This window comes from Leptinotarsa decemlineata, unplaced genomic scaffold, assembly GCF_025532065.1.
Source record: "Leptinotarsa decemlineata unplaced genomic scaffold, Ldec_3_MD MMD2_P_RNA_scaffold_2, whole genome shotgun sequence".
Classification (NCBI taxonomy): Eukaryota; Metazoa; Arthropoda; class Insecta; order Coleoptera; family Chrysomelidae; genus Leptinotarsa; species Leptinotarsa decemlineata.
In genome coordinates this window covers 8,499,815-8,514,383 of record NW_027412529.1, presented here as the reverse complement: position 1 = coordinate 8,514,383, position 14,569 = coordinate 8,499,815, and the positions used below count along the sequence as shown (strand labels likewise).

General features: G+C 35.0%; 2 protein-coding genes and 1 long non-coding RNA gene across 7 annotated transcripts in view; 2 read left to right on the top strand and 1 right to left on the bottom strand.

The window, feature by feature from the left end:
• The window catches only part of LOC111507261 (juvenile hormone esterase), a 196,206-nt gene extending 195,126 nt beyond the window's left edge, over nt 1-1,080 (top strand). For all 5 annotated transcript variants that reach the window (XM_074182917.1, XM_074182933.1, XM_074182926.1 and 2 more), the window contains one exon: nt 847-1,080. In XM_074182917.1, the coding sequence (XP_074039018.1) occupies nt 847-1,033 (187 nt within the window). In that variant the 3' untranslated portion in view covers nt 1,034-1,080. The remainder of the gene's footprint in view (nt 1-846) is intronic.
• A 5,766-nt stretch (nt 1,081-6,846) lies between these two features.
• The window catches only part of LOC111511649 (juvenile hormone esterase), a 35,440-nt gene continuing 27,717 nt past the window's right edge, over nt 6,847-14,569 (top strand). Inside the window, exon 1 of the mRNA XM_074182906.1 lies at nt 6,847-6,983. Coding sequence (XP_074039007.1) covers nt 6,936-6,983 — 48 coding nt within the window. The 5' untranslated portion in view covers nt 6,847-6,935. The remainder of the gene's footprint in view (nt 6,984-14,569) is intronic.
• Nucleotides 11,355-13,902, bottom strand: LOC111502820 (uncharacterized). The gene is made up of 2 exons (XR_012467343.1): nt 12,718-13,902; nt 11,355-12,658 (listed from the first exon to the last, which is right to left on the bottom strand). It is a non-coding gene; the product is annotated as an uncharacterized lncRNA (long non-coding RNA).

The following is a 14,569-nucleotide window of genomic DNA, read 5'->3' as shown; positions in this document are numbered from 1 at the left end:
AAAGGAGTTATCAAAGTTTTGCTGGGGTTGTCAGACATCTGCTTCCTCAGCCACCAACTGTGGACATCGTGTTTTGGAGATTATTATAAGCTACCCTTCCTGACGTGGACCTTGCCAAGATGACAAAGTCATCTGCATAAGCTCGCAGATCTACTTTTCTTCTGTCGAAGACATCAAGCAGACTATCCATTAGGAGGGACCACCGAATGGGAGATAGTACCCCAGAAAGTCAGTGATTCACAATTTGGGAAAAAATGAACAACCTCAATATATAGAGTTCAAAATTCTCCATCAGTCAGTATACACCACGACACAGTAGAATGAACATTTATTAAGATATGGGGCTCCGAAAGCACATGACATTGAAACTGACAAATTTTTTGAAACTACCTGATAGTATTTTTTATTAAATCAACAATATCAAATACCTATCAAGTTATTCGGTTCAGCTGGTAGTTTATTGAATGTTAGTGACCGTTCTGTATAATATGTCGATAATTTTCTTATTCATACATCGGGATTCTTCTGCGGCATCAAAACATAACTGAGCAACCAAATCGTCGAATTCTGGATCGACGAAATTTCGTGAATTCATTTTCAATTCGGAGGGAGTTACATAAAATGTATCATTTTTCACTCATAACGACGTAACTCATAGCGACGTAACGAAATTCCATAAACAGCAAAAGATCAAGGAATACATCAATATGTATTAACTCATATGTTCGCTACTGATTTCGTGAGAATTTTATACAATTAAATCTAGTTTCATAATTACTGAAAATCGAATCTGTTGATATTATGATGTTCTTTGTCATGTCTTTAAGTAATTATTTTTGTTTTCAGAAATCCCACGCCAGAGAAAACTAGTTTGTTCCAGAATCTTATGTGGCCTAAAGTGACACCTGATAACTTCCAATATTTGAACATCGATACAAATTTGAGCATTCAGAAAAATCCCAAAGGTGAAATTTATCAAAAATGGCTGAAGATTTACGAAGAAAACGCAGTGAAACCTCTCGATACATTCTGATTGTAGTACTGCAGTTTGAGGAGATTAAAAGATAATCTTATACTTAATTTCGAGTCTTTTAGTACATGATAAAACTCATGTTTCTCACAGTTGTCATAATAATACGTAGGATAGCTACTAGTTCACTCATCTGAAGACATGTTTGAGAACTATTCATATAAACCTTCCTCTTAATCACTCCGTTCATCCGTGAATACTATCTTAATTGCCTCGATAGGCACTTCCAGGAAGTCGCTATAAACAGCTCCTATTCTATTATTTGAAATCATACTCCTTTTGAAGCAGGGCTTGATTTTCTATATCGTTTAGGCAATACGAACGATATTAAAAAAATTTTAGGTAGATCTTCTCCATTAACTTCTATAAACAGGGTGTAACAAAAAAGTAGGTCAAAATTAAACCACACATCCTGGAGTTGAAAATAACTCGAAAATTACAGTCCTTGGAAAGTACAAAATGAAAATCGATATTTCCAATATTCCATGAACTTTTCAACATTTTGTGATGAAAATGGATCCATGGCTTTTTTATCGTGAGAGTATCTTTTACATATGACACCACGGAATCTGTTGAGCTCATGAAAATTATTTGGGGATATTGAACCATAGGAACCTTTTAAACTTTTCTATGCATCATAATAAAATTAATATTGTGACACCATGCCCCCGTGTTATTGAGATTTGCTCAAATGAGAATACTTTCATCTCAGCTTACTTATCGTCTAATAAAGTCCGCGAATATTTGAATGTTTCATTTAAAAATTTCTATTCGAATTTTTAAAGGTGGACTGTTTTCCAACCAGTGGAGTTTTATAACAAAGATGCGCTAACGATAGGAAAGCCATTGATTCATTTTCATTTCAAAATGTTAAACAGTTCTTGAAATATTGAAAAAAGTTGATTTTCATTTCAAGGTTGAACTTTTTTTATACCCAACCAAGTTATTTTTGAAGAACAATTAATAACGATTTATCGTTATAAAAATTGAACTCCGCCTTTTGTTTAGAATTTATTCATATTTTTGTCCATACTGTTCATAAACTGTTGAACCTTATTAGTTGTGAACAATAAAGACATTTATTATTATTATTATTATGTGGTTGACTTTATGATCTACCTTTTTGTTAAACCCTGTATATTGATGAATTATACACATCAACCTTTCTCTTCAATCACTTCTTTCATATGATGAAAACCGTATCAAAATCCGTTCGGTAGTTTTTGAGTTATTCGTATTCAGACAGACAAACAGATACGGCAAGAGGCTGTATCTTTTGATGAAATTATCAAAAGTACGTTTAAAGTTGAATTTTGGATTCAATCAATATCACATTTTTGAAATATAAGATAATAATTGATCGATTGCTGTCACTAATCAAGTTTTTATCGACACACTTTTTTAAGGTATGACTATTATCTCTACATTCTTATTTTTGTATACCCCTTGCGAATAATTTTGTCGAGAGCTGCATTTTAATCTTATCTTCATTTTGTCAACGTCAGCCGAATTTTAGATTTCACATAAATTCTATATCCATTATCTATTCCGAGGCATAAGTAAAAACTCATCAATACCGTTTATTATACGATTTTCACTACAAAGGGTTTTACAAAAACCGCGACATGTGTTTCGCTATACTCTAGCTTTCTCAAGCATGAAATAATTTACTTCTAAATAACAACTATTTCATACTCTTACCGTATTACTATATGAATAAATTGAATTTCCAAAACTTCCGCAATTATACTTAACTTTTCTCACCTGAAAATAAACAGATTCAATAATGACGAATCATTCAGTTCAGTTTGATCGTTCATGAGATATTGAGAGTATATTTGTATATTTCAATTCTCTCCAACAGGTTTAAACCTTTCTTCTGGAAATGGAGGGGTTTGAATTCATGGTTGAACTCATGTTCTTCTGGTATTAAATGAGTGGCATATGTGAAGTTGATTTTCCCTTTTTGGAAACTATTTCTGTGTTCCTTCATGCGGGCTTTGAACGTTCTTCCAGTTTGACCTATATAAAACATATACCTATATAACCTATTTAAAACATCGGACATGGCCCACATGATAATTTATACACTCCCGATTTTTTTGAAATTGAACTTTCATCTTTGTTATTCTTAAGGGTCTTCATCCCTGAAAAAAAAGGAGTCAGAAACGATGTTTCTTATTCTGATTGAGGAAAGATTGTATGAGTGTATAAAGGAAAAATAATTAAAAAAATATTTTTCGAATATTAGATGGATAAAAAGTATTCTCTCTCTCATTTTTGGACATTTTTCTTCAATTCCACCATCAAAACTAACGAATATTTTGGTGTTATTCCATTTCGGTATTGAAGCCTATCATTTTCTCAGTTAAACGACTTTCTCATTTTTCTTTTTAATGTTTCCTTTATTTTGTTATTAATTTAATAAGAATGTGTTATTTATACGAATTTGATTTCCTTGCATTATGCCTTTCGAAATGGGAAATATAAAATTTTATCAAAGTCAACTAATAAAGTTTTGCTTCAGCCGTCGACTAGTGAAAACTAATTATTACTTTTGAATCTGGAGTCAGAATAGTAGATGAATTTCTTTTAAATGACAGCCCCGTCAGGTAGCTCCTCCCACACGTCTGGTGAGGGAGAGAGGAAGAGCCATTGTAAAATATAGCACAGGGTCGGATTGGGAATAGGAAAATATTTATTTATTCTATATTCAAAAGTGTTTCTTTCGATTTAAATTTTTCTGACAAAAAAGTGTAGGGACTTTTCCTACAACTGCTTAGAATAAAAACATGTAATTTCTTTATTGTCAAGCAGTCATCCAAATCGAACACTGTAATGGAACACTCGAAAATCGAGTGGTCGAATTCTCGAAATGTGTGTTGTGGCTGAACTGAATTTCCGTTTCGCCACCTGGGTATAAATCTAGAGACAAGAGTCTTTTCTGGTGCAATTTGTCGAACGAATAACATCGATTCTGTTCACTGAGAGTAAGTCCTTCCAAGCCACGTAGCCCCTCATATTTTTCTTGTTATTTTGTCGTAGTGTTTTGTAGTTGTGTTTTGTGTTAATAAATGTCATCGTTGAATACGTGTTAACAATAATTTATCTATCACAGCCCCGACAAAAGTGTTTTTTAATCGCGATACCCAAGTCTACGATACCCTTATCTAGACGCCATAAACGAACTCGACGATCGTTAGCGGTGAAGCGTCAGTTACAAAATCTTCATGAATCGTAGGTATCTTGCTGAAGTTATTTTGCATGGATATAATCGTTTATTTATTATAATTAGGAGAAATAGTGATCAGAATCGCATTGAAGAGGACATAAATCAGCCCGAAGAGCACTCGAAGGGTGAGTCAGATTTTGTTTTCAATCAAAACTCTATCTCGAATAACATGTCAAAACTGATATTTTGTAGCAATCCGGTTCGTCTTGTCGACACAGCTGGAATTAATAATGAGTTTTTTGTCAAACACCTTAATTTTTTTGTCACAATGATGGAGGCTTCATCATACCTAATCGTTTCGATTTTTCATCCTTACTTCTTACAGGCATGCATATGTAACTAATGAAGCATTGGACAATGAAGATGAAAATATTCCACCAATGGAATGTGAAGCCGATGAATCTTATAGAGCAATAACCGATATTATGGAGGGTCGAAGAATTGTGAATCTGGGCCATGTACTCAAAGAGTATGAAAATGTTCTGAATCATAAATATAAATGTACGATGGGAAGAATGGATTTCATAAAAGAGACTAGAAAAGGAATAATTTCTTATTTGCATTTTTACTGCGATAACTGCAGCAAGGATTATGTCATAACCACTGACTGTACTGGAAAATCTCTTCAGGACGTGAATAATGCTGTTGTTTGGAGAAGTTTGAGCATTGGTATTGGACATAGCCAATGCGAAGAATTGTTAGAAGTCCTCGATATTCCATTCATGACCCCCAAGCAATTTGCAATTTGCAATTTTCGTGCAAACTTTAAGATCAACACGAAAACGAACATGTTTTAATCTAAAATGTAATTTGGAAGAACGAACACGTCGGCGAATAAAGTTCGGCCCTGGAATGCCCCGGCCTGGTCAAGTTAGAATTAGGGAGGAGTTTGTATTTATTTCATCGGGCGAAATCGCACTGCCATCTGGCGGTATACGTTTTCGTAACTAAAGGCTAAAGACACTTAATGTGCATGCCTAAGTTGTTGTTGATTCTGAAAGCAATATTTATACCTTTGTTGTGCAGAAAATTGGAAATATTCGTAGTGGGTTGGCCTAAGTAGGTTCAGGTTCTATAACTTTTTTCTTCATCTTTTCAAATTGGGTAAACTTCCTTCAAAGCTGGCTGTATAACTTTTTTGATAATAGAGAATGCATTCTCTATACAGACTAATAATATCACGGGTGTACCAAATATGTAAATATATGTAATACACAACAATAGTTCAAACAAGGTATTACACAAATAATAAACAATTATGGAAGACAGGAAAAATTATCAAGAGATTTGGGCTTCTTCACTATCAAGTGAAACTCGATGATGGATATATTTTGAAGAGACATATTAATCAGATAAGATCGACCAACTTGCCCAAAAGTAAATCCGTCTTTTTCGCACCTAAAGTAGACGTTACTTATAAAGATCAATCAAAACAGCCTAATATAACTGATTTGGTGACGATTCCAATGCAAGATGAACAAGCCAATCAACCCGATAATATTCAAAATGAGGTGTTTGAACCAGATCAAATTGAAGTACTTGATGATCAAATACCTCATCCATCCACCAACCAACATAACAGAGTTGAGAAGATCAGGCCGCCCTGTTAAACTTCCATCGAGCCTCAACGATTAAGTGGTTGAAAAAAAAAATTCAATAAGCGTGGGAGAACGTTGTGTAATACATATATTTACATTATTTGGTACACCCGTGATATCATTAGTCTAAATTATAATTAAGTTGTCAAATAGATGCCAATTAAAAATATCACAAAGAGAGCTCACATATTCATTATAAATCGTTATTGACACATAAATCAAATCAAATACTACCCATTCACAACACAGTATAATATCACTTTTGTAAAACAGGTAATTTATAATTATGTTAATTATTGACATTTTATGTCAATCCATATGATTTTTGGTTAATTCTAACCTTCAGATGACATGGGTACCAATTTCCCAGCAGTCGGACTATCAGTTTTATGGTAGAACATTCTAAGTGAGACAACTTTTGTTAGTTCGAAGATAATGAATAAAAAGGAATTTTGTGTGTTAATAAAGTCGGCTGGCAAAGTTATGCTGGTGTCAGTATTTTGGAATCTGCATGGTACAATATTCATCTACTATTTTGAAAATACAGCGTTTTTGGAGCGTTTGAAGGATGCAGTCGTGAAAAACGGCCCCATTTGAAGAAAAAAAATGCTGTTTTATCAAAACGATGCACCGTGTCTCAAATCAATGAAAACGATGGTAAAACTGCATGCATTGGGCTTCGATTTGCCACCATTTTCTTCTTCTTCTTAGGAAACTTTGAAAATTCCAGTAACTCATCAAAAAGAGTAAATGATTCATTGTTATTTCTAGTAGTTACCTCCAACTTTACATGATCCTGATAAAATAAAAATCTCAAAAGCTTCTCAGGCATTGAAAATCGCTCTTTACTAATTTTACTTGCAGCAATCGAAAAAAAAAATATCTAAACAATTCTGTTTCAGGATTTCAAATAATTTTACTTGTTTTCGAATTTTCTTTGCTATTTCCATCGACAAAAATTTGATCTCAAGTACATATGGATATATTTGATCTTCTCTGTGATACGAAATATTGATAACTGAAATGAGTACTTATATCTTTCGATGAAGGTTTTTCTCTATCATTTATATTCGTGATGAAGCTGACAAGTGTTTTGTTTTTGACGGTTCATTTTATATTTGTGGTGAGTACATTATTTAGGAGTTAGCTTCAATCATTTACAGATATTTATATAGGAGTATAATAAATTGTAAGTATTATGGTTCATTACCTGGAACTTTCAGTCGTAGACTTCTCCAAGCAATTCAAAAGTAGTTGTACATCCAGCAACAATTCTCCAAGCCGTCCAACTGTTGACGTTTAAAAATTGTTTGAACGAATTTTCAACTAGAGAAACGAATAAAGTAAGAAGTAATTTGTTACATGTTTTCATTGTTGATGAATTCCTGAATTTCAGTGCTTTTGTACTCTGTTGTTGTTGAAAACACGTTTCCTCCAACAAAACAAATATGTCCCTCGACGCGCGTTTCGTCAACCAAGTTAGCATCATCAGGACATATCTTCAGTTCGGACTTCCATTGTCTAATATGATATAAATTGATTAGAAATCCCTGAAAGACTCTGTAAAAGAAATTAAAAAGATTAGCTGAAAGAATAATTTTATCAAGCAAAAAAACTGAAATTACAATGAAATAACATACAAGCAACAACCAAAAAAAAACAAAAAAATTTAACTATCACCACGAGCTGAAAAATTAAAAGATTATTAAGAAGAAATGAAAATCAAAAATATAAAATTAAAAGATTCCAAACCAAGTTACTTCACGACGTTTCGATTGTTAGTATCCACAATCGTCTTCGGGTGATAACTGGAATGATTCCTTCGAAATCTGACTATTTATAGGTTATTCGACTGTTTTCACCTATCCCCTCTTCCCTCTCACCGCTTCATTGGTTTTTAGCGAGAGCTGATCATTTGGCGAGAATTGGTCGTGTTCTGCTTGATTAGAGGCTTCCATATGTTACGTTTCTCTACGCTAGCTTGGCTAAATGCGTTGTTGGACAACATATATGCGGCTTCTTTGAAATTTCTCCTGAACCAATGTTCCTCCTTGTGGATGATTTCAGCTGGAGTCCACTTGATGTTATGTTGATGAGTCCAAACATGCTCTGACATTCCGTTTTTGCTGGTTTCTCCTCGCTGTATGTGTTTTTTGTGCTCGGCAATGCGAACTTTTAATGGCCTCTTAGTTTCATCGATGCATGATGCTCCGCACTAGCAGGGTATCCGGTGAATGCAATTTTTGGAATCGCAGTCCGCGTTTGGTGGCCTGATTTTCGTGAGACTTCTACGGATAGTGTTCCCAGATCTGAAGCAGGTTCTGATGTTATACTTGGATCCAATCCTTCTTATCCTTTTCGACACTCCTCTGATGTAGGGAAATACAAGTACTGGTTGTGGCGGTTTCTCTTCCTTGTCGAGCTCTTGCTGTCTTCTAGCTAAAGCCTGTTCCACCATCACTTTGGAGTAACCATTCCGTTGAAGATCATTTTTGATGATGCCTACCTTTATGTGGGTCGAGAAATTGATTGATTGATTCTACGTTACTTTAAATCATATATCAACAGCTTAGGCTTTTAAATGATAGTGATTTTTATATGCATAGGGATCTTGTAAACGGGTACAGAGTAGGTTGAACTGTGGCAAAGTTGACTATTTTTTGCCACTATCGAAAACTCGACTGAAGCTTTTTTGATTCCAGAAAAATAGCTCTGTAAGAAAACAAAAAATGTCGAATTTTTTCTGTGTCACCTGGAAACCGGAAATTCTTTGCGATGCTAGCGATATGGAATTCGGGATAGACAAATGTGCTACGGTCCACTTTAGAAGAGGGCGATGCGGGGACTTCGGAGAGGATTTGCGGCTCGTAGATGAGGGCATCCTGCATCATATAGATGTCGGAGAGACGTATACTCACTACAAGGTGGAACAACGCAACTCACAAGAGGTAACAGCAGTGAATAACTTTCTCCGCTGCAAGTATCAGCACAAACTCTGGCAGATCCAGCCATTGGAACTGTCGGGAAAGACAAAGTTGGTGCTATGCATATGCCTGCCGTTTTGATCTAGCTCTACTTGTTTGGAGTAGTGAAGTGCACCCCGAGAGCAGCTGTATCAACTCGACGTAAAGACCTAAATATGAGACATATTTGGGTTTGCATCCCAAATTGCCCGCTCCACGATTGTACTTCCCTCGATAACATAGAGTTTTTACATGACAGAATGGTACTTGATGGATCCTGCAAAGTTATCAGGAGTTCGAATCTCCTTCTCTGCATAGTCCGCGACCATGAGAGATCGGGATTTAGAGCTGCTTATGTCAGCAGCTGGGATATGCTTGAAGACTGGCAGTGAACAAATCTAAAGAAATGAACAGAAAACAACTACTCCACTGGCTAATACCACGAACGGCGTTGGATTATATCCGACAGGCGTCAGTGCAGGAATCTTCACAGAAAACTTCCTGCATATGCAATTGGCAATACAACTGAAAGAGTCGATGTTCAATTTTGGAACGGGCACACTTGCAGACCGGTTTCGGGCTCCCTAGCTACTCGTCAGTGCAAAATAGTGACCATCATCGACAGTAAAGTCAATGATATTCCATAATTGAAAATCGAAATTCTTTCAAAGTATTTCATTCCTCGTCTTGAGTTGAAGCGAACAACAAAAATGTCACTCCAAAATGTCCACTAGATGGAGTGAAACTTGTTATGTTCTCTCCAACTTAAGACGAGGAATGAAATACTTTGAAAGAATTTCGATTTTCTATTATGGAATATCATTGACTTTATGGTCACTATCTTGCACTGACGAGTGGCTAAGGAGCCCGAAACCGGTCTGCAAGTGTGCCCGTTCCAAAATTGAAGGTCGACTCTTTCAGTTGTATTGCCATTTGGATATGCATGAAATTTTCTGTCAAGATGCCTGCACTGGCGCCTGTCGGATATAATCCAACGCCGTTCGTAGTATTAGCCAGTGTAGTAGTTGTTTTCTGATAGGCATTCAACCTACTGTGTAGGTATATCCAATACTGGTTTCAATATTCAAAGTTAATTTCTTCAGATTTGTTTCCTGCCAGTCTTCAAGCATATCCCACTGACTAATAAGAAACTTTTTTTCCTTATTCAGAGGAATCGGGCAAATTTTGGATATGCAGTTGGTTAGTACCTCGTCCACTAGATGAAGTGACATTTTTTTTGTTCGCTCCAACTCAAGACGAGGGATGAAATACTCTGAAAAAAATTCGATTTTCAATTATGGAATATCATTGACTTTAGGTCGATGATGGTCAGAATCTTGCACTGACGAGTGGCTTAGGGGCCCGAAACTAGGACACAAGTGTGCCCGTTCCAAAATTGAAATTTGAATCTTTCAGTTGTATTGCCAATTGCATATGCAGGAATTTTTTTGTGACTATTCCTGCACTGACGTTTGTCGGATATAATCCAACGCCGTTCGTGGTATTAGCCAGTGGAGTTGTTGTTTTCTGATAGACGTCAGTCCATTCAACCTACTGTGTGGGTATATCCGAGGCTGGCTTGAACATTTAAAGTTCATTACTTTAGATTCATTCAATATTACTCGAAAATAGGTAACTTTACTACAATTCAACCTACTCTTTATCTCGTTTTAGTGGAGTAAATTTCGAGAGCTAAGTCGCTTAGTTCGTGAGATAAAAAAAAACTGGCGTAGAACCAGACCAGACTTAGTCCATTTCTTCAAATAGGTGGTAGTGCATATGAAATCACTTTTTACGACATTTTTTAGTGGTCGGGAACTTTTAAAATTCAAAAAAATGGATTTTTACGTAAAACATGTTTTTTTCCGTCTCCACCGCTATATCTCTCAAAATAATCGTGCTATCAACCTGATTTTTTCTTTAAATTGAAGAGGATACCAATAGCGCTTTTAACGATGTACATCATGATTATAGAATATTTCAATTAAGTTTGTTGTAATGATAGAAAATTCAATTTTCATATTCTTGTGAATGTAATTTATAGCAATCGATAAACTTTTTTATTTTTCAGAATTTGTACATATAATATGCGAACAAAATGAAGCCAAAGGATGGAGGAAGTTTTTTGAAAAAAAATGTTTCATCTATATACTCATGTATCTAGACAATGATTTTTTCAAAACGGGCTAAAATTGCATTCGCGGGCGCCCGACTCTCTCGTTTCCCATTTCAATGCCTGCCGCCGACTACAGCTGATCCGTTTATATGTGATAAGAAGTAGGACTCTGATGGGATGTTATTTATTACCTTCCATTGTTTTCGTTTCAAGTTATTGTACAATGCTAGTGGTAATTCTTTATCAATCATCGTTTCAAACTAAGTACCATCTTTCAGTTTGGTTATTGAACAATTTTGATTGGGACCAAAAACATAATATATATGTACAGAACAGTTTTTATTTCTCTGTTAACAAATATAAGTATTGGTAATCTACATCAAAAGTGTTCGAATTCATTATCATCTCCACTATCCTCCTCAAAATCTTTGATGATATTGCTACAAAAACGACATTTACACTCGTCACAACATTTAAGGCCTTCTTTGAAACAACCACATTTTCGGGTATCACAATTTTTATCTGAACAATAAATACTCAGTGACTGTCTCACAAAATCAGGAATTGGTTTATCGCTTGAAAATATTGGGATCCAAGCGTCATCAGTTAAAGTCCATCCTGAACCATCAATATCCATGAATGGTGTTTCAGTGTTGCTGCTGTACCATATTCTAAGTTGATACATACACCTGTAATTCAAATGACCAATTGATATATTATTATCATCTCATTGCATGGCATTAGACGACAAGAATTCTCTGTATAAATATCTGTTTCGACAAGAATAGAATTTAGTCCACCATCGGCAAAAATGTAGCCTATACTTGCAATAAATGCCATTGTTAGGTGCATTCCACCAAGTTGTAAGGTTACTTTACCAGACAATTCTGGAGGATTGTTCTAAAGTATCTCACGAGCCTTAAAATAAATTGATAAATCAGCAGTTATCATGCACCATGTGATCCTGATTTAATTTTTCCGCTAACTGTACTAGCCTTAGCATTGCAGTGAAAATTGTATCGAATTCTGTAGGAGAAGCATTTAAAAATGAGAGGTATGAAATTTTTGAAAGTGGAATATTATTATGAGACAAAATATTTTGAAAATCGCTCCACCCCATGAAGGAATACTCATTCTGGAGAAATTTCAACAATCGCCAAGACATATTATTCTTTGTGGAATAAATTGAATTTTTCCGAATTATTGTTGGAAATTCGAATTCAGAAGGTACAGGACGAGTTTTAGGCTTAACATATTTTTCAATTTTTTGTAAACTTATATCAGTTTCTTCTTTGCTTAGAGCTGATGAGTCTTCTTTGATTCTTTCTCTTATTGGTTGTGAAAACTGTTTTTCTTGAAAAACAACCATAGTCATTGCATGTGTTGTACGTTTTCCATCGAAAGTTTCTTCGTTCAAGTCGAAATTATCAATACGTGCTCGAATGTAATTATTCTTCTCATTCGAAACTTGTCCTAGACATTTGGGTACATATACATCTTCCCTGTCATCAATTTCTTGTTTTGCTAACGAAGTTGTTACTTGACGGATTTCGTTATATGAACAAGTAAGTCCAAGTGAGGAAAGCGTATCTAAAATGTGGTGATACAAATGCAAATCCAGACCGACATGAAACGAATTTCTTTTATGACACTTGTCGAAAAGCCCCAATTAATATTGCTTGGAATCGCTGCCAATTCACTTGTTTTCCCATATTCAGCCTGTAAAAACATAAACATCAAAATACTTGAATCGAAAGATCTTCAACTACAATATTTACCTCTTCAAATAACTTTGCATCTATAAGCCATGACACGAATAGATGTAAAATATTTGGAACCTCATTCTGAAACTCATTCCTATTGATAATATCATCTGGTGTTGGAAATCCACTCTTTGGTTCAAACGAATCCATTGCATTTCGTATAATGGCGGCAGCTCTTAATATAATTTGAGTTTCAGACATTTCTTTGGGGAGTGTAATATTCGCCTGAACATCACTACTACATGTTGAAGAGTCAGCTGATTCTTCGGGTGAGTTTGCAGATATATTAGAAGCCGCCTCCTTCTTTTGGATATGTAGTGACTATAACATGACTTATGATATTTCGCATCAAAGGCGAATAAATCTTCAAAGCCACTCAGTTTGGATATCATATAGATGTCATTCCTATCCCTTGCAGCCTTCATAATATTATTATGAGTAGCTTTACCACTGCCTGAAAAGGTTTTGTATTCATTATGCAGTAAGAGGAAAAAAAATATCCATAAAATAATTTCAAAGTTAATATTCATGTTTTCTTTATAGCTATAAATTGGAACTATATATTATCCTTGATTATTATATCATTACCTGTTTGGACAGATACCAATCCTTTCTTTTTTTTGTTCCACTGCTGTTGCAGATAAGGCACATTTTTCTGATATCAAATGTTTGTGATTTAAACCGAGTTCCAGAATAATTAGATGGTCCGGCGGCATTGTCCGATTGTAAAATACTATGTACATTTTGGGAACTTGTGAAAGATTTACAGCAGTCTAAATGATATTTTAGTTTTAGGTCACCATTTAAAATATTATTTTTCTGCGACAGAATTTCTCTCGAACGAATGTCTCGCCTCTTTTCAGCACTAGCTATTAGTGACAACAAACCTTGTACTCTGGGTCTCTGTACCACAGATTTGTCATCATCACGCACAAATTTTTCACAAATAACACACTTCATTGTCTCAGTGACCTTGTAAGAATAATATTTCTATTTTTTACGCCCGCAGCATAGATACTGTGCTGAATGCCGCAAATTTCGAACTAATTCAGCCTCGTCTTACGTGTCTCCTTTGGCGCGTGTCGATGTGTATATGGAGCGCGCGAGGAAGCGCGCTATTAAAAAAATCACTGTTGCCAAACTATACATATTGGGAAAAAACTAATCAATTCAAAAACTTCTACCATATGTGTGCTTCATTTGGTTCGCTATATGTATAAAAAAAATTCCTCAAATAATGATACATAGGTTGTCCCACATTTTATGTGACAGGCAATATCTGGTTTGTTGAAGGAGATACACAAAAATGTTTCATACAAAAGTTTTAGGAGTTCATGAGAGCTATATTTTGATATAATTTTTAAATATACAGCGTGTTTGGTGTAGGTGCTACAGACCAAAATTCCATTTTTTAAAATAGAACGCCCTGTATATCATTACATATTCAGATGCTACGTTGAATTCTGATATCATTTCATGTTTGGTTTTTGAAATTCGGTTACGGCGTTGTTGAGTTATTGCACTTTTCCTTAAATATAAAGTTTCAAAAAAACTTATTTACTCGTACACGAATCCAGTCTATATCTTTCATTAAATTGAACTAGACTACTACTGAATACAAACCATTATTCTCACCTCTACGATACGACATTGATATCAGTTGAATATAATATTGAAATTCTTGAGAATGTAACTAACTTGAGGGTGAATTGCTTTATATTGCACATTTTCATCAAGTAGCTTATGCTTGTTGATGCCATAGTAACAAATGTTGTTGAATTGTATCTACTTGTCAGTTCGATTCAGTGATTCTTTGCAAAACAGTAACTGTGTTCTTTGTGCGAAAACTCCAGTATGCCTTTCGCGT